General features: G+C 39.4%; 1 protein-coding gene across 1 annotated transcript in view; it reads left to right on the top strand.

The window, feature by feature from the left end:
• The window catches only part of LOC306866731 (uncharacterized protein), a 32,601-nt gene that overhangs the window by 1,960 nt on the left and 10,091 nt on the right, over positions 1–20,550 (top strand). The window contains exons 2-7 of the mRNA XM_079412034.1: positions 15,506–15,600; positions 17,698–17,881; positions 18,000–18,127; positions 18,225–18,293; positions 18,424–18,491; positions 18,978–19,138. Of these exons, the coding sequence (XP_079268160.1) occupies positions 15,506–15,600; positions 17,698–17,881; positions 18,000–18,127; positions 18,225–18,293; positions 18,424–18,491; positions 18,978–19,138 (705 nt within the window). The remainder of the gene's footprint in view (positions 1–15,505; positions 15,601–17,697; positions 17,882–17,999; positions 18,128–18,224; positions 18,294–18,423; positions 18,492–18,977; positions 19,139–20,550) is intronic.

Genomic DNA, 20,550 nt, shown 5'->3' with positions numbered 1-20,550 from the left:
GTTGGATGATTGTTTTGCCATGACCATTTCTTTTGGGTTATGTTTTTTTTTTTTTTTTTTTTTTTTTGCAATATCCATCTTCCTGCATAAGTTTACTATGAGCACAGTTTGGTAATCTTATTTAAAGCAGTGATTGCAGATTACAGGCAGCATGTGTCAATGCAGTGTCAAAGGATTTACATTCAGAGGGTGGGAGTCTGTGTCAGGCGCAAGTCATTGACTGTTTCGCGATTCATCCTTGCATCCTAATTGCATTCAGTGTAGGTGTCCAAGGTCATTCAGCACAAAAGCTCTCAGTCCCACTTCAGTATCCTGGTAACTTCGCAGCCGTGCGTGAATGGGATTGTGAATAATCAAATCGGTTGTTTTAATCTTGTGATTGAGACGTTTTTCAAGTCATCCCTCACATTGATCCAGTCCTCTATTATAATCTCAATTGTCCCAATGCTTATTAGTGTTGGAGTGGCTGTTGAACACAGTAAGGATTCTGTTGTATTTGCATTACCGCAGAAGGTTGAACATGTTTTGTCATTGTAAATCCTAGAGTTCAGGTGCAAAAATTTTAAATTGAGCTTTTATTTTCTTGCATCCACTTTGCGTCTTTGGATTTCTGTCAAACTTTGCCATCTTATTTGCGTGAGCCAGTCAACACAAGTTGTAGGGAATTTAATCAAAGCAGATTTCCCAGCAACTTGCTCTAAGATGATTTGGTGATGCATTGGCTTAGCTGACATTTTCATGTACCTCACCTGTTTGTTTGTCAGCCCTTGTTGATCTTATCCTGGGCCATGTCTAAAAAAAGCAGGTGGATAGTTCGGTAAATAGAACGCAAATCCAGTTGTAAGAGGATACAATGTCTTTTATGTTGGAGAAAGCCTACCCTATAAGGTGGCCGTATGACTGGCTGTTTGTCTTCAATAAACATTTACTTTTCACGTTGATTTTCTCATTCACCTGATTTATCATGTAGCCCTTAACAATCTCACCTGTTGAATATTCGTTTGTCACTTAAATCAAACTTTGACTTCTGAGCATTATACAATAATTATAAACAGGGAAAAGCAAAGTCAAGAATCTTGTTTTATTTTGCCATAAGGCTGAAAACCACTGAAAGATTGAATTTGCTGATGAGTGTCACAAGCTTTGTGTGTCGAACACAGTGGATATTACAAAGGCAATGATCCAGTGTGAAGATTAAGGTGTTGGCCAGCTCCTTTCCTTCTCAGGATCCATTCCGGGGGCCGACAATGGAGATTCTTCATGGCAAGCTGACAGATACCCCTTTTCCACCAAGGCAGTTCCAGTGCTGGTTCGGAGCCAGAGCCTAGTTTCAAACCGGTTCTTTGTTTTTCGACACCCAAAGCACCAGCTCCAAACCAGGAAAAGCGGTTCGTAATTAGCACCAAAACATTGCTGGGCTAGAAGGAAGAACCGCTTGCGTCAGGAGCTGGGGGCGGGGTTACCGTGACCAACAAGACGAACAGAAACTTGGACCGCCATATTTGAAATAGCAGCTAAACGCTAACACGTTTGATTCGCCGTGTTTGGATGCCGATGTAGGTTCGCAAAGCCATGAACATCAATAGCAACGTCTGCCATTGCTGATAGTTTGTTTAGGCTTGTCCGGGATAGATCGGCGCTGCGCGGACCGTTCGGTGCAAGGCATATCGGGGTGCTGCGGGAGCAACTGGAAAGTAGACTGCTCTTTATGCTTTTGGATCGCTCTCGCGGTGCTTTAGTGTGTTGTGTCCCGATCGATCGATCAATCTGCGTGGCGCTGATGCACCTCGAACAAGCCTGTTGTGCCTCGCTAGTGAACCGAAACATGAAACTTATTCAGTGACGTAAGACCTGGCTCTGTGGAGAAGCCTGTGGAGAAGCAACCGGTTCTTAAAGCGCTCGCCAGTCGAACCAACTAAGAACCGGCTATAGCACTGGCTTTGAACTAGAACCTGGAACTGCTTTGGTGGAAAAGGGGTAAGAATGGCTCCTTGCACATTGTTCCTTGGTTACACTTCACAGTCGTAATGTTATCTCGTGAGATGAGAGAAGTGCTCGGCAGGAAGAGGCCTTATTCGCTTGGGCTCTGTCCGTGCTCTTTGTCTGTGTGAAGCACGCTTGATTTCCTGGCAGTGTGGCTGTGAAACGAGCCCTGAAATCCCACCGCCTTCGAGAGCTGAGGGAGGCAGAGTCCTTCAGGATGTCCCCCCCCTCACCCCTCATACACAAACACAGCCAGAGGACAGAGCCAGCCGACTCCACACAGAGGATGAGAGTTGGTGTTTTGTTGCTTGTCTGTTTTCGTATGTCTTCTTTATCAATTTGATGGTGTCTAGAGAGTGGGTGGATAATTGATCTGTAAGCATTTGTTCCAAGCGTTTGCCTCCGCAAAAGATGGGATTGGGACTTAATTTAGTTTCTGAATTGATTATATTTGGTGGGCAAAATCAGAAATGTGGGCAGCTGGAGAAAGACAAGCTCATTGAGCTGATTACTCAAAGTTCTCATTTTAAGGAACCAACCATCACAAGCACTCTTCAATTCTGAAAGAATTGACTGTTTGCGATCATTCGATCCTTTTAGTAGATTTGCAGCCATTTCCATTTCTCCTAAACCAGATTCCATTTTGTTGACATTCATTTTTACCCTACTGTTCAAAAGTTTGGGATTTGTAAGGATTATTTTGTTTTAGAAAAAAGTCTCTCATGCATTTTGGTTGCATTTATTTGATCAGAAATACAGTAAAAAAAAAAAAAAAAAAATTACGATTTAATGACTACTATAAGTAGTCATATTTTAAGGAAATAGTGATAAGTCAAAGTTTTAATTACAAGAAACAGTCAATTTGTGTAAAAAAGGCTCAATTATGAAACAAAGTCATACTGTTTAATTAAAGTCACATTAGATATAAATTTGCAGGTTCTTGTAATTGCAACTTTATATCTCACAATTGAGACTTTAGGCCTAAATCTCACAAAGTCACAGTTTTTTTATATGGAGTTGGTATTGGTAATCCATGTCTATTATTCATTATATATTTTTTGTTGTTGAAGATTTGCAAAGATTAGATTTTTACAGGGTTTGATGCAGTTATCCTTGTAATTGACTTTTAATTCTCTTGTGGCTGGACTCCTTTTGCACAGGTTTGATAGTTGTTTCTCTGTCTTTTCTAATGAGAATCTGTGACTGAGCGAGTTTATAATTCAGACTAATTAACGCTTGTCTCTGTCAGAGATCACAGGCCATTGTGCAAGAGCTCATTAAGCCTTTGTCAAGCTCTGATGTAGCACGTCCACATGTTCGCTGACAGCTGTTTGTCTCATCCATGATCTTTACATGGCAGAATTTTCTGTGTCTTCCCAGTGGATTATCACGGACTCCCTCCCTTTCATCTTCCTCATCTCACCTTCAGCTCCGGGTACAAGTGCCCCCTTATGCTCTTTCCTCCACCCAACTTGGGGTTGTGTGTTCTGCCAATGTTGAATAGAGCCTCATTCACGTTCCTCCTTGCACACTGCTGCTCCATCATTGGCCCTGGCATGAGCATGACTAAATCACAGATGGTGGCTTTCTTTGCCTCTCCCCCCGGAGAGCCAAGATGGTCGTAACTGGGTGCTGGTGTTCGTCTGGGGCACCTTTTCTTTAGGGCCTTGCACTTCTTGATTGTAAAGGGAGATTTAATCTCAATGGGGCCTGGCGGAGTGGGAGCCGACAACGGCTCTTGTTTTGAAAAGCAGATGGATTAAGATGAGGAAAATGGATTTGTGTCAGGAGGATCTGCAGTGTTCTCTCGTTTTGCTCCAACACCGGGTGCCGATTGAGAAGGATGGCCATGAGCGCGTATGCGCATGCATGTGTGAAGCCTGTGTTGAATTAGCAGCTTTGATGTGTGAGGGGCTCCTCCTCAGTAGAGCTCCTGTGAGTTTGAGGAGGAGGAAGTGAGCTCTGGCTGTGGGATTTGCACCATCAATAACTGATGGGTCATCAGACCCCAGATGCTGTGGCTTGAAAAGGGCCGCTTTCACCCACCTTCATTCTGGATGTTTTAAACAATTTACTCCAGTCAACCAGATGAGAAGACTTTCACGCATTCTTAACTTTATCACTGTTAATTAGTTTGCCAAGACATGTTCTTGTCCTGCACTGTTTGCAATGTGAATGATCTCTGTAAGTCTTCAGATTTAAGATTTTTGCCATTGTGATCAGTTGTTCAAAAGTTTTGAAGTGAAGGAATAAAAAAGGAAAACTTTTATTCAGTTAGGACACATTAAATGGTGTTCATTAATACCAATGTATTCATAAATAATGTATTCATCAAAGAATCCTTTAAAATTACGAATATGAAAAATACAAAGTTTTCATCATTCATAATAATTAGAAATGTGTCTTGATACATCAGTATATTAGAATGATTTTTGAATGATCATGTGACACTGAAGACTGGAGTAATGGCCATCACAGGAATGTTTTAAAGTTAATTAAAATAGGTTATTTAACATTTTAATATTTTACAATATTACTGTTTTACTGCATTTTTGATCAAACAAATTAAGTTTTGGTGATCATAAGAAACTTACAATAACATTTAAAAATCTTATGACTCAAATCTAAATCTAAATCTATGACGCTAAAATCTTTATTTTCTCAAGTACTAGACAGATTTATCAGCTTCTCTGATTCCAAAAATGGGGCCTTAAACCACTCATAACACCTTGGCATCTGCATAACAACCATCTAGCATCATGGCATCAAGTTTTGCATTAACTTTGCATTCTTCATGTGTTAAATAATGACCCCATGCAACAGTGAATCCATCATATGTGCACAACAGTTCTGCCTTAACCACCGTATCCACATTGTGATCACCAACTCCCCTCCCCCACCTCTGATTGACAGGTGAGGGCAGAAGTAAATGTATCAGATGGTTCCACATGGGGTACGGGTTGGAGGGGTTTGTACTCTGTGGTGTTTGTTTCAGGCAGCTCCATTGTTGAAGCGCCCCATGGCTCCCAGTGACTGTCTCCAGTTTTAGGCTGCTGCTCCACACGCCGTTGCTTGTTTGTGTTACGTCTGGGATGAAATTGAAGGCCCCATTGTGATCCTAGTTTGTTGGGTTGTGTGTTAACCCGCTTAGAGTGTGACTGTCAGGTGCTCCTCAGAGCGACGTGCTGTTTTTTTTGCTCGTGGCAGCATAATACAAGAACCTGCTGGGAGCTCGTAAGAACGCGATGGGAAATCTGATGTTTAGTGTGTCACTGGGGATTGCAGCTCTATCCCCGCAGACAGTTGAGTAGGTGGGGGCGGCAGTGATGGGGGCTTCAGCGGGAATGTCACCCTGCAGGATGGAGTTGGATGGTGGGGGAGGCTGCGCGCATGAGACGTGAGGGATCCTCAGCCTACAGCGGAGGTGGCAGAGAGAGAGCGTGTATGTGTGAAGCGTGTGTGTGTGTGTGTTTTGGAGGGGTGTGCTGGGGGCTGTCGATGTGCTTTGAGAGATGAGTTTGTAACAATGGCTCGGCTAGACCCACTCATCTGCTCTTGGGAACAGTTGTTTGGAGAGAAGCCATGGTTGTCTTGTCTGTTATGCTTATGGTAATATTTCCTGGTTGTGCTCGCATCACGACACACTCTGTTCAATGATGTTAAAAATAGACAATGTCAGTTTGCTCTGACCTCTTTTTCAGACCAACTCAACCTGAACCTCACACCTAAATTCAGACTCAACTTAGACTCACAAGCAATCGACAAATTAACTTAAGTTATGTTTAGGCCTACAATGAGAAATATTTTATCTGTATGTAGTGGAACTATAGATAAGCAAGTCTCTTCTATAGTCTGTGCTATGAATAAAAAGACATTTGAATGAGTGGTATTTAAAGAAAAAAAATGTAATGTTATGCTTTTTCAAATGAATTCCCCTTCCTTTGAATGTTGATTTTTTTTTTTTAATTTTTAAAAGTAATTTTATTTATATCAAATTGCCAAATCTTCCATTTTAAAACTTCTAATATAAAAAATATACAGTTGTATTTTACAATATAAGTTTCTTTTTTTTTTTTTATTATGATTTTTACTTTAACTTTGACAAGGCATGGTTTAATCTGTTGACATTTGTTTAGCAGGAAGACTTTAATAAACAGCGAGTATACTTTCAAACTCATGCTGCCACTAGGGCTGTGACGGTTGCTGTGTCTATTGCCACCGGTGATAGTGCACGTGACGTCAAACACTCTATATAACAAGCATAATACAAAGTTTTGTATGCAAGTGTAATAATAGTAACAGTTGAAAATTGTTTTATTTAGACTATTGTTTAGTCTTTAGATTGGCAGGTTTGAGTGCAGGAAAATAGTTTATTCTGCATTCAGCAAATTAATTTAGTGATGAGCGATGGACCTTGTTGGGAAACCAAATACTACATCGACGATCTGGAATCATTTCCATTCATGTCACCCATCCGCGTTTGTAAAGTGTCTTCAAGTTCACGTGATAGCAAACGCCCGGCTGGTCAGGTTTGTTTTGGTAAGGCTTTCTCCAAACTGGCCAAATATGAATGAGACAGCGGTAAATGGAAGATGCTAACAAGAAATGTGGAAACATACGCCGCGATTCCTATTCCACAGAGCGCGTGCAAACGAGGAGTTAACGCACCCGCTTGCTTGGTGGCGGAAGAGTGTCTAAACCGGACGCCGCATCGCAACACAACAGGTGGACTCTGTCAACGGGACATTTGAACTTTGTGTCAGTACGTCATAAATAGGACGAGGCAGTTTACTGTGAGGGATTTGTCGTGTCGTATCATGCCGCATCTAGTGTAGACAGCATCACTGATTATAATGGGTTCTCACTGTGTCGCTTGCGTGAGGTAGAAATGGTGTATTTAACTTTCTTATTTAAGGCTACTTTCCTATTTAACTGTATTATTTCTTTGATATTTATTTTAGTGTTTTGCAGGCTGAGTGTTCACTGACGGAAGTGCTAAAATAAACACGCACGTTTGTTAATAGCTGATTGAGCCTCATTTATTTATTTTTGCGTTTCAGAATTATATATATATATAAATATACACAACACTGCGCCACCAGCAGTAGTTGGTCCATTACCACTGCGGTGGTAAAAATCTGCCACAGTCACAGCCCTAGCTGCCACTGTAAGTAATGAAGTTATTTGGTGGAGTAGTATTTGTTAATGTTTTGATAAGACTTATTTTTGTTCTGTGTTCATAAGTGTCATTGTGCATGTGTTAAGCCCCAATGCTCCGTTTTGTTTGACTTTTCCTGGCAAACTAGGCCTGTGTTAATGGCCCATACATAAGAACATAATTGCACCTGGTGGTATAGGCTAATATCCTGCTAAATATGTTGGCAACAAGACCACCAAGTGGAGGCCACGCTACAGACTTGAGAATATGGGGAGGCCATTGTGAGGGGAGGTTTCCTAGAGTTAATGATCCCCAACTCTGGATGTGTCTGGCCACCCATCCATGGCCACCTGTTGCACCTAGCCCTGACATTGAGACGAGTGGCCCTGCTCTTGACCCTTTGTAAAATTTGACTGGTGGGTGGCATGACCAAAATATTATTGAAATTGAACCCAAAAATATTTTGCATTTTACACAACCATATAATAATGCCTAGTTATGAATTTAGTATTTAAAAAGTTAAAGCTACATAATTTAATCTGATTATTTTGTGATTGTTTTATTTTTATTTGATTTAAATAACTCTTTTAGTATTTAGTTACAAATAAAATACATTTAAAAAAGTAATAGATTTATAATTTTACTGGATGAGCCATAATTATTGCAAAAGTATACAGTATATATTGTACTTGCATTAGAAAGGGTAAATAGCTAGGGTTGTCATAGGACAGAATCCCCCGTTTCACTTAAACCTAGTCCTAGACTAAAATGTAATTCTGAGCTGTTTCAACTGAAATAAACTTGCACTGACTGGTCTTAAAACATATTAGTGCCTTTGTTTTGTCTCAAGATGGACACCAGTAATGTTTTTTCTAAGGCATGTTAATAAAAATTACTTAAATGTCCTAATTGAACTATGGCCTAATCCTGTCTTAGTCTAAGCCCTGTCTGTGAAACCGGGCCAATGTCTTGATGAATAAGTGGTAACAATGCACTTTCTCACTGGTGACTCGGTTATTTGGGCAGCAACTTTATGCATGGTTAAGTTCTTGAGAAGAGAGGAACAATACCTTATCAGGATTGTATCACTCCACTGTACGTTATCCTCAACCGCCAGTCCACCATTGCTCATCAGAATCTGTTGCACTGCAAAAATGTATGTAAGAAGAAAGTCTTAAGTTACTTTAAGGTCCACAGTTAGATTGTAAAAGTTTTACTTCATAATGTTGCTGTACTGTTATGTAGGTTGAAAGTGTGCTATCAAGAGATACAGTTCAGGGAGTGGGGTGACGTTATGCAGATAGAGGAACGTTCACTGTCTTCCTGTTGCTCCCTTACCCAACAAAAGCTGTTAATTGTCCGTATACCATCTGTAGAGAGTTTCTGGTGTGCACCAAGGACTGATAGTGGGGGCGGCTCAGTTTTGCCAAAGCTGTCATGGCAGATACACAAACCTTTATCAGTGACATTCAGTTAGCTCTGAGACTAATAAAATATACAAACTAATGATTTTATGAACTGTTTTCAGTAGTGTCACTTCAAACATTCTTGAACTGCAGAGGCCGGATTCACGAAAATCTTAAGAAATAAGTTCTTAAGATAATTAATTAATTTCTTAAGATAAATTATACGAAGTTCGTAAGAATGTTAATTAAGTGCAATTCTTGAAAAATTCTTAAGTTCTCAAATATATTCTTAAGAACATCTTAATTTTGTTCAGAAGAAAATGACAGTCTAAACTCACACTTTATTGTCTTTTTGCACTTCCTGCAGATTACCATTATAATCATAGTAAGCACACACACTCTTTTTGTTGTAATTTTGACTGGCGCTCAGCTTTACATTTTTAATGCGGCATGTTTTTGAACAGCCTGTCTCAAGCCGCAGCGATCTGTTTGATTCGGTTTTGTAGTGCTGTGTTTTACATCTCATCCGAGTGAACGCTTCTGTGTGTCCGCGCTGCACAGTTATATGCGCTGCATACTGCCAAAGATTGTCGTATTTATAAGCTAAAATAATAGCGTCCAATTAAAGCTCCCTATCTTACTCGTTTTTGTAGAGTTGCTACTGAGTTTTGAAGTCAGCAAAAAGTAGTGCCACACACAGGCTAATCATGAACGATCATTGTTTACATTATCAGTCATCGCTGTCACTTCAGAAAACTTGCGCACATCGCTATTAATAGTCATACTATGTATTATATGTAGCTAATGTTGTTGTAATGCTTAAATATAACAATTAATTTGAAATAACCCAATAAATTCATTAAATAATTCTTACTGTTTTGGATTTAAGACAAGTCTGGGGGTGTCCTAAATTTAAGAAGTTATTTATGATGATTTTTACGAAGATTCTTTTCAAGAATTTGAATTCTTCATTTTTGTCTTAAGAACAATCTTAAGAAAAAAAAGATAAGAATATTCTTAAGAAGAATGAAAATAAGAAGAGAATGGCAGTTAAGAAGAAATTTCTTAAGAATGTTTAGTGAATCCGGCCCCAGATGTCATTTGACCTACCATGTCAGCCATGTTAAAGATTTGCTTGAACTATTAAAGGCATAGTCTATTCTTAAAAGTCTTCCTCTCTGTTCTTAAAAATTTCACATGGGGCGAGTAAATGATGAAAGAATTGTCATTATGTGAACTCTCTTTAACCTTGGACTTAACTGAAAATGTTACTCCTAATGATTCATCAAATGCCATCACTTTGGTTTCTTGCCCAACTGTTGTGCACTTGCCATACCTGTTTTGCTAGTTGGTTAAGAAAGAAGATTGAGGTCGGAGATCTTCAGGGAGCTGTTAAAGGTCCCATGGCATGAAACTTTCACTTTGAGGTTTTTTTAACATTAATATGAGTTCCCCTAGCCTGACTATGGTCCCCCAGTGGCTAGAAATGGCTATAGGTGTAAACCGAGCCCTGGGTATCCTGCTTCGCCTTTGAGAAAATGAAAGCTCAGATGGCCCGATCTGGAATCTTCCCCTTATGTCGTCATATGGGGAAAGGTTACCTCCCCTTTCTCTGCTTTGCCCGCCCATGAGAAAATGAGCTACGGCCGTGCGAGGCGAGCGCAATTCGCGCTCGTGGGGCAGTACTGGAGACATCTTCCAACTGAATAAGGTTTTTTTTTTTTTCGTCGCTAGGTTTGTTAGTATGTACCAGTTATGGGAAAAAAGCCGCCTAAAGGGTCTGAAAGTTACTAAATATTGTGCTAAAGTCGTGCTCGTGTGTGTGAGACACGGGAGCTGATGGCAGCGGGTGGTGGATATTGTTGCGGTCTGCCCAGGTAAAGTCTATGTGAGGGAAACACTGACCATATCCAGACACAATATTTTAAACTAACCATTCGGAGACGTCCTGCTGTAGCCGCTGAGTTGCAACTTCTTCATCTGGTGCTTCTCCATCCGGATCGATTCTGGGTCAAACTGAAAAGCTTGAACGACTGCGAGTCTACGAGCCATTGTGATACATCCACTGTCAACATTAGCGCATGGTACCGTGGCCGCAAGCTGCAGGACACACACCCACCCTCCACCTTGCCCCGCTTCTCTCCTCATCATTAACATTTAAAGCTACAGACACAGAAAGGGCTCGTCCTAAGGAAAGCTCATTTTGGGACTGGCTCGTAGTGGCTGAAATTCTGCACCAAGGCTGAATTTCGGGAATGAGACTTCAGATACATTACTAGGGACCACTTAGGCCTATATAAAAGCATCCAAAAAACAGCATGTCATGGGACCTTTAAAGGAGACTTTGTGAAGGAAAGGACACGCACAACATTAATTCCCCTTCTCTGCCATCTGAGCCACTGAATGGCACTTCAAAAGCGAAGTGGGGTTGTTAATCCCCCGCAGTCGGCCTCAGGTTTGAAGTGTGATCAAAGTTGAGGCTGCACTGATAGATGGGCCCACTCTGGCCCTCTTACTGTCAAGGGACCAGGAAGTTTTGTAGGCGTAGCGAAGGATCTGAGGGATGTGTGGAAGGCCAGAAAGGCCCATCACTCGAAGATGATCCTAGATGTTCATGACAACCCTAGACACTCAGAGTGTGAGTGAGTTGTGAAGAGATGATACAAATAGATGAAGACATGAAGTGGTACAAAATTTGGATTGTTATGGTGTTTAAAAAGTAAAACTTTTTGTTATGGTGGATCCATTTCACCTCTGGACTTCCTGTCCGAGCAGACGGTCTCCTTCAATAAGGAGTTTCACGGACACTTTAGACTCTTTATTGAGTACCTGGAAGGGGTAATCAATAGCTTTTAAATTGCTTCAACAATCAACCCAAAATAACCTAATAGATTCAGCATGTTATGCAATACCACTGACATCTTTTCCTAGAGAACAATCTAAGGACAGTGCATTTTTTCACCTTAAGCACAAACATGTATCGTCCTGTTTTTCAAGCTCTCCCTCTGTTTTTCCTCCTGCTGACACTGGGCTCCTGGTTTCCGTGCCTCTCCACAACCAGGAGGTGTGTGAGCTGACCCTCCGTGACCCCGTTCTCTCTGCCATTTCTCTAGAGAGAAACCGCAATCTGCAGCTTGAGTGAATCTCACAATGAATGGATGGGCTGCCTCTCTCGCCCTTGAGTTAATTTTGTAGTGTCACTCTGCTCTGAAGGGGTAAAAGGGGGAGGATTTTATACGGGAGCTGAAAAGTGCTCCCTGTTGCCTGAGGGACTGAGCGGTTCACTGAGTCCTTGTGAAAGGAAAGCAACCGCAGTCGCTAAGCTCCTTGAGATGAACCAGTGATGAAGCACTGGCCATTTACATTTCTCGATCTCTCCCTCCCTCTTTCTTGGTGACATTGGGCATCCTGAGGAGAGAGAAGTGCATGCTGGGTCAGCCTAGCCGTTGCTGTGGGCTCATGCTGTCGCTTAGCTTCTCTTCTGCTCCTTTCAGTTGGCTGGAGTTTGCAGTCCCACTTACTGCTGCTTCATAAACCCTCTATAGCTGCAACACAATAGAATAAGACAGGGGTCAAGGTTAAACCACAGTTCCATCTTATTCGCTTGATCAAGAACCTGGACATTTTTTGAGTGCATTTTCAGTGCAGTTACTCTTTAAGGATTTTATTATACATCCAACTTGTTTGGTGTTTAAAGTCAGGTGGTTTCCAATCATACTTTCGTACTCTTGTAGTACTCCGTTGTTAATTCATATTGACAGTGACTTATTGCTTTTTGTATTGGTTTTATCTAATGTTTTCATAGCCTGTTCAGATGTCTAATTTGCTTTGAATTGTCATTAAGCTGAAGCTTTCATCTAGAGCAAATTGCAGTACACCAATTATTGTGAAAATCCCTTCAGAGCAACCCAGGCTGAAGTGTCTTGCCAAAGGTCATGATGGTAATAGCTCATGGATTGGATTGCCCCTCGAAGGTACTGAGCCTGGTGCCCAGATATTTTGTAACTTGGCTACGCTAGATGTTATGATGTAATGCATCAGTTTGCTTCAGGATTGAGAACTTCTGACCAAAGCTTAACCTTCACATGAATCACATTTGTGAATCACATCACAAAGTATGTTTAAACGCACTTTAAAAGTTTGATTTTAGTTGTACTAAATAGGGCTGAACGATTAATTGCATTTGCGATAATATCGCGATATGAAAAAACGTGATTTTTCAACCGCAGATGTTGCGATTACATTGTCACGTGACACTCGAGAGTAAAGAGGTGTGTTCGACTTGAAGACCGATCAGTGTATTTCATCAAAGTACGGCGAGAGAAAGCATAAGGAGACGTCCGCTGTCTTATAGCTCTCGCAGTACTTTGATGACAGCGCTGCTTCAAGTCGAACACATCTAAGCAGTCTTCAGAGGAAACATCAAGTTGGCAGTGTTGCCAAGTCCACGCTTTGCCTCCAAAAATGTGATATTTAGCCCCTAAAATGTGAATCTTACTAGGGGAACCCCTCCAAAAAACATGTTTTTCCCGCCGGAATGCGATTTTTAACGGTAGACCCCCCTCGAAACACGATTGGGCTAGTTTTGAGTCGCAATTGTGTGGATTTTGTTGTGAAAACCTGGCAACCGTGGCACGCTACATGCGGAAATGTTTGAAAGCGTATATATGAACGTAGCCTACTTCAAAATGGCACATGGGAAATTACTTGAGCAGTAACAGTGTTGCGGGGCATTTCATTACTGAAGACGTCGACCTTAAGGTAACAGACTATATAATAAGTGTGTGTGTATATGTATGTATGTATGTATGTGTTTTTACATGTGCTTTTACATACATACATGCATGTATGTGTATGTATGCGTGTATATGTATGTGTGTGTATATATATATATATATATATATATATATATATATATATATATATATATATATAAAATTTATTTAAAGTCTGTCTAAAGTTAAGTGTTTAAAAAGTGCAATCCACATGTTTATTACAGTGCCTTTGAATTAATTACCTAAATACTGAGTGTGGTGAAGCAACAGATTTCTGCAATCTACTTTAGTTTGTGTAATTTTTTTACTTTCATAATAATGTTTACACCAGGCTTATTTGTCTGTGCTTTGTTGTCATAATTATTACATGCTTACAAGGCTGGAAGTTCAACAAATACTACTGTGACAACAGTCAATATACTACTGTGATTATAGTTGTCATTCAAAAATGTCATTCTTACCAATTTATGCATCACCTAATTTCATCATAACATATAGGCCTGGCCTACAGAAAAGAACATTTATGTTTAATCTATCTAATATTGTGTTGGTCATACTATACAATGATTTATTGCTTGTCTTTGAATAATACAGAACATAAAGAGCTTTAAAAAATAATTGCATATTAAATCGCAATCGCAATATTGGTAAAAAAAAAAAAAAATCGCAACTAGATTATTTTCCAAAATCGTTCAGCCCTAGTACTAAAGTAAAGAATTGTCTTTTTGGTAACACTTTAGTTTAGGTACCAATTCTTACTTTTAACTAGTTGCATTAACTTGTGTTTTATTAGGACTAATAAAAAGCCAATATGCATGCTAATAATAGCATGCATATTGGCTTTTTATTAGTCCTAATAAAACACAAGTTAATGCTTTATTCTGCATGACCATATTGTAGATAACTTAATCCAACCCCATACATAAACTTAACTTTACTGAAGTTTACTGAGGCAACGTCATAGTTAATAGTTAGTTAATAGTCAGAATTGGCCCCCAAACTAAAGTGTGACCATCTTTTTAAAATTGAGATTGATCAGTATTGGACGATAAATTGCTTTAGTCCAACTAACTTCAAACTTTTGAAGTGAAAAAAAGAAAGTGAAAGAGACGTGACATACGGCCAAGTATGGTGACCCATATTCTGAATTCGTGCTCTGCATTTAACCCATCCAAAGTGCACACACACAGCAGTGAACACACACCCGGAGCAGTGTTGAGTTGAAGGTTGAGAAGCAAGGGTGCCACAACACCACTAAACTAAAATTAACTATACAAGTTATTGTACTACAATTGGGCTCTGTGTTGTATGCTTACAATGAAAGACAGAGTTAATGCAAAAGTGCATTTAATCCTTTTAAATATTTGCATATTGTGTTATGTGTGCTTGGAGAGATGAGGACTGTAGCTTTCCTACACGAAACCCACTGTAGCTTTATTACTACTGTTCATACTTAAATGTACTTACTGTGACATACCCCGACTTTATGTGCTGATTAACCAGTCAAAGTTGACCTTGGGCTAAATGTCACTAACACACAGGTGAGAAAGCAAAGACATATGAGGATGAGTAACAAACATTTATACAAGAAGTTGGATTTATCCAAGCCAAATGGTGTGTAAAAGTGCTTTGTAGTGGTGTAATCTTACAGCTTAAATTTAATTAAGGTGACACCACTTTCACCCAACATTCAGTGCACATTTAGAAGGGGTTTTAAACATGTGGCTCTTGCAAACAAAAGAAGTTTGTCAGGTTGGTTCCTGAACTGGCTATGGTTGAGTGCCATCACTCTACAGACAGTTCCTTGTAACTGCAATTTGTCTTTCTCTGGTTTCAGTCATAATGCATAATGACAACCTTAGAAGGTAGTCAAAAATGATCTGTTATTGCATCCCTTTACTTTTAGCTTTAGTAAGATTTTGTAACAGGAGGTTATATTGTTTCGCTGAAAATGTCAAACTACCATATGAAATACATAAATCCACATTACTACTGTGAGTGCCTCACGCTATGTGGCTTTAGTTAGCCACAACATTTTCTCATCAGTGAAAGAGTGGTATAAAAATGTCACACTGGGCTGTTAAAACTGATATCATTTCATCAGTTTGTAAAAGCAGCTGCTAGTTAAACTCAACCCTGCTATAATTGCTAACCTCCCCTGCCTGCTGTTCTCTGTTTGATAGGAACTTGAGCAAGCACTACTGAAACAAGACCAAGACTTCCTCTCAGACCTCCTCTGCTCCCTGCTGAAAGGATGCTACCAGCGAAGAGACATCACGTAAGCGCATCACCATCAGTATTTCCTGTTCCTTCCTTGGTCACAATGTTACTTAAGTAGCGACAGTTCTGTTCTTCCATATTATGATGTACATCCGAGTAAAACTGATTAATGAAAAAATATTAAAGATTTTAATTAAAAATTGTGAAGTCAAAACAAATTACAAAAATGAAATCAATAAAAAAAAAGCTAAACATGCATTTAGAAAAAAAACAAAAAAACAAATTGAAAATAAAACTCAGTCAGTACTTATGGCCCAATGTCATAATGTTGATTTCCATAAAAAGTCATTTCCACATGGAAGTGAATGGGGCCAATCTGTAAACTTAAAACAATAAAAATAAATCTTTTAATATTATAACCACAAGACTTAAACAGTATGACTATTAACATGATTTTAGTGTGATGAAATTGCTTACTAAATTAATTTCACAAGCTTTTCTGTGTAGTTATCTAGTTGTACAGCTTTATTGCCATGAAAACATTATGCCCTAAAATGACAAAAAAAAAATTAAACATCTTCACAGTGCAAATAGTACACATTTTAAGTGTTTTTATAAAATTTACATTTTCACATTTCTTTTAAATCCTCTTTAAAGAATTGCCCCAATCACTTCCATTGCAAGTGCCATGCCGAAACCTCTTTAATCTCTAAAGAAAACATGGGATGAAACAATTGTTATTTTTTTAGCATTATGCAACAAATGTTGTTGATTGAGCTTAACTTGTATTAACCTAAAATATACCTTTTATTGAGAGTACTGTACTGTTTTTGGTAATTTAGCACCCCTCCTCAGTGCTCTTGAAATATCTTGTGCATGTTAATACCCAATCCACATCCTGTGTTTGACTTGGAATCCAACATTAGACCAGTTGCCCATAGTCGTGCAGCTAGGATACCTGCAGCAGTAGTAGGTCAAGGGGCCATGGGCCCCATCCCTGTAAAGAGTGTGAGTTATTGTGTGAGTCAGTGCTGTGATAAATGACTGGCCCTTAAAGGGAGCTCCCTTCCATAGCGGTGCCTCATCAGCAGCAAAAAGAAGTCTTGCTTGCCTACCCAGTCGATGACTGGGTAGGCAAGAATGATCCCTTTCGCATACTCGGGCAGGCCGTTAACAGGACGCAGGGTTTTATTGGATTCGACAGCAACTGGCATCCAGGGGGAGGCCGCGGGGCACTGGCCTTTCACAGAAGTGCCCTTTTCATTCTACATGTGCTAAACGGCCCAGCAGAATGGGGGAGGGAGTGTTACGGACGAGAGAGAGAGGCAGAGAAAGATGGAATGGCAGGGGGCCTGCAGCTGTGAGAGAGATCATTCTGCTTTCTCAAGATAAGCCTATTTCCTTCTCTCCTTTTTTGCTCTCTACCTTCTCTCTTGTTGTCCTGAGGCTTACTCTTGCCCTACGCATTAGTACCAGGAACTGGGTTTTGGGTTGATCGAATTGACCCCACGTGGAACAAACTTTTATTTATATAGCCTATGTCATCACAAAAAGACAGTAATAGACCTTAAATCATATGAATAATTTATCCATAAGAATTATCATAACTTAAAAATGGATGTGAGAGGCTGCTGCAAAGTAGATATTTTGCTTTACGTTCATAAGCAAATTTTGAAATATTGAATATAAAACAAAGTTGTGAATAAAATTGTTCAAAAACTTGATTCACTTAGAAGACATGCACATATTGCAGTGGAAATTACTAAATGGGCATCCAAAGTCTCATGTGACTGCATCAAGACATTTGACTGAATAATTCCCTGAGATCACTGACAATGATTACTTTCCAGAAATATGTTGACATGTTGTCGCTTCCAGACATCAGGCCAGCAAATATGTTGTTGCCTGTTGTAGATTGTCAGGGCAATTTGTCTGCATTTTGAAAACTCCTAGAAATTACTACTATATATATTTTTTTTTTTTTTTTGACGTGTGGGATAGAAACCCGGCTTTATTTTTGCTAATATTTGTAATGTTTAGATTTTTTTGCAAATCCACCATTTGGAAAGTTTTTAATTAATGTTTAGGTCAATTCTAGATATAAAATGCATTGCAAACCAAAATATTCAGTTTGTGGGGTTTTTATTTTTTTTAGGATTCAGTCATTTAGCAGTTACCTGGAAGACATTATCAATTACCGCTGGGAATTGGAAGAAGGGAAGGCCAATCCACTGAAGGAGCACCAGTTTGAAGAGCTGCCACTCCGCACACAGGTGGAACTCTTGCACAGACTCTGTGACTATCGTCTTGATGCTGCTGATGTCTTCGACAGGCTCAAGGTAGCAAGCTTGTCATAGCACAAAAACAGATACAGCTTTTGCATTTGTTTGTTTAATACTCACCATAGCAGAAGTGATCAAGATTTGTTTTGTCTAAAATAAATCCTGGATTTTGCAGCGCCTGGATGCAGATAGTTTACGTGTTGAGCCTCTGGGTCAGGATGGGAACGGGGCCCTCTATTGGTACTTTTATGGTACACGGCTGTACAAAGAGGAGCCAGTCGAAGCAATGTCTCCCCAATACAGGTATGGAGAGGTGCTTTCACAAAGGCCTACAAGAAACAATGGCATTTATATTTGTTAGTGTATATAAAAGAAACCTTTGCAAAAAACATTTTCACAGTGACAATTACGACAGAGAAAAGAAAAGAAGAGGGAGGCCACCAAAGAAGTCTGAAGATAGACTGGCCACGTAAGACCTCTTTAAACATCTGTTTAATGCGTTGTATTAGATGCTGTTGTACAAAGACTTCCTAGTCATAGTTTGGTGCTTTGAAGTTGCATTATTTAGAAAGATAAGTGTCTAATTTTGCTGCTTTTAGGGAGGAGGAGGGGGAAGACTCTGTGAAGGAAGAGGATGAAATTATTGTGGAGCCCAAGCCTGTAATAGGTGAGACACTGGAAACAAGTATTGCTGCTTTTAGTTTGTTTTAGGCCTAAAGATGTAGGGTTATTGAAGAACCATTTTTCCTTCATTATTATTCTGCATTGTAAGTGGCTTAAAGTGCCCGGGGCGGCCGTAATGCATGTCTGCTGCAATGTGCATGAAATGCTCTTTCAGCAAAAGCATGAAATTTGGAGCTTTCATGACACAAGTTGAAATTAAATGCTAGTAACTGTGCCAGCAGTTGTAGCTTGGTGAATAGAGATTTCTAAGAGATCAAAGCTCAAGCTACTGGTTGGTAGTTAAATACATTTAGTAGCATCTGACAAATTATTATCAGGATGCTTTGGTTTTGTTATAAAATTTGTGTATTTTGTTAGTCATTTTTGTGTACTTTGGAGGTTTTTAACTGATCTTTGAACATGAATAATCCTTGATATTGATCATTTTTGAATCTGTTAATGAGGCGATATTTGTATTATGTATTGTCAGAGCGTGAGCGTGGGGCCTGGTCTCTGGTGTGTGACACAGAGGAGCAGTGGGTCAATCTAGCCGAAAGTGTTAAGGACAAAATCTCTCCTCAGGACCAGCACCTGCACCGCATCATCACTCAAAACTTCCTGCCTGAGATCAGAAAAATGATTGAACACAAGGTGAGACAATTCACTCTGTCTGATTGCACCTCATGTGATGTAATCATGAGTCACATAATGAGTCAAACTGGGATACGGGTTATAATCTTAGTAGAGATATGCAGTTAAGCAATGTCAGTAGGATATATAAATGTTTCTTTGAGAAGTCGTTTGAGAACAATTTGATTAACCTCTTGTAATTTAGAAAACATGAATAAAATTATTTTTAACTACTTAATATATTTTTTAAATGATTTAAATTCAAAATGCATTGTTCTTAAAATCATAAAATCTAAATCAGGAGTAATTATCCTCTACACTGGCTCAAGATTAATTTGCCATGCAGGGTCCATTGTTCTTAGGGACAATTGCAAGTGCTCCAGAATAATTTCAGAGGCACTGAGTATGTACATAGTGCAGCAGATTACTAATACTCAAGTTTAAAGCTATTTCCATATTAGATCATTTTCATATGCACATAGATAATAGATTAACTGATCTTTGCTTTATTTTACCAGTGAGAAACTGTCTATATCAGATGTATGTTGATATGCACATTTTGCAGTGGTGTTGACATGTCATTTCCGTGGCTAATCAAGAGCCCCTTTCACACAGTAATACCAGTAAATTGCCGTAAAATTACCGGAACGACTTTACCGGTAAATTCAAAAATGTGCTGTTCACACAGGCAACAACATTCCGTCTTTTTTCCGGAAAAGCACCATTCACATATTCATTCAAAATACTGGTAAATTCTGTGACATCATTAACCTCCAATGGCTGCGCTTGTATTTGTAAACATTGTATATGCGGTCAGTCTTTTTGTTGGTTTCATTTTTGTTTCAAACTTTTGCATTCATGCAGCTGCTTTTGTCCCAGAGACATCATAATAGACGACTACAATCCAGTGCTTAATTTGAAAATTTCGAGGCCCTTGAACAAAGCGGGGTGATGGATCCGGCATGTGATTAGAGGAGGGAGAGATAACGGAACATTCAGCCGATTACATTGGTGGGCGGCTTAAGTGATTAACTGCGTGCATCAGTTGCTTATTGAATTTTAAAAACAGCAATTTCCTGGGGGAAAAAAATACTAAAAAAAAATGAAATTTTATTTCTAATTTTAGTTATGATTAATCATGTCCAGAATTTTCGTGGGGAATTGTGTATATATTACATAGTTTTACTCATCCCCGCAGCTTTCAAGTTTATAATGAGGGAAATTCCTGCAAACATTTATTCAAGATAGCAAGTAGGTTATACGAGTAAATAAATCCACACAAACTAGCAGATTAAATGTCATTTGAAAACAGTGTGAGTGATTCAGCTGGACCGTGTCTTCTCTCTTTCACTCTTATCAAAGCGGCTTCACATCAGCGCATCTCGTCTGCAACGAGCTGCTGCACACCGATCCAAGACTTTCGCTTGCATTTC

The sequence above is a fragment of the Barbus barbus genome (assembly GCF_936440315.1).
Source record: "Barbus barbus genome assembly, chromosome: 48".
Classification (NCBI taxonomy): domain Eukaryota; kingdom Metazoa; phylum Chordata; class Actinopteri; order Cypriniformes; family Cyprinidae; genus Barbus; species Barbus barbus.
This window is presented reverse-complemented; position numbering and strand designations above follow the sequence as displayed.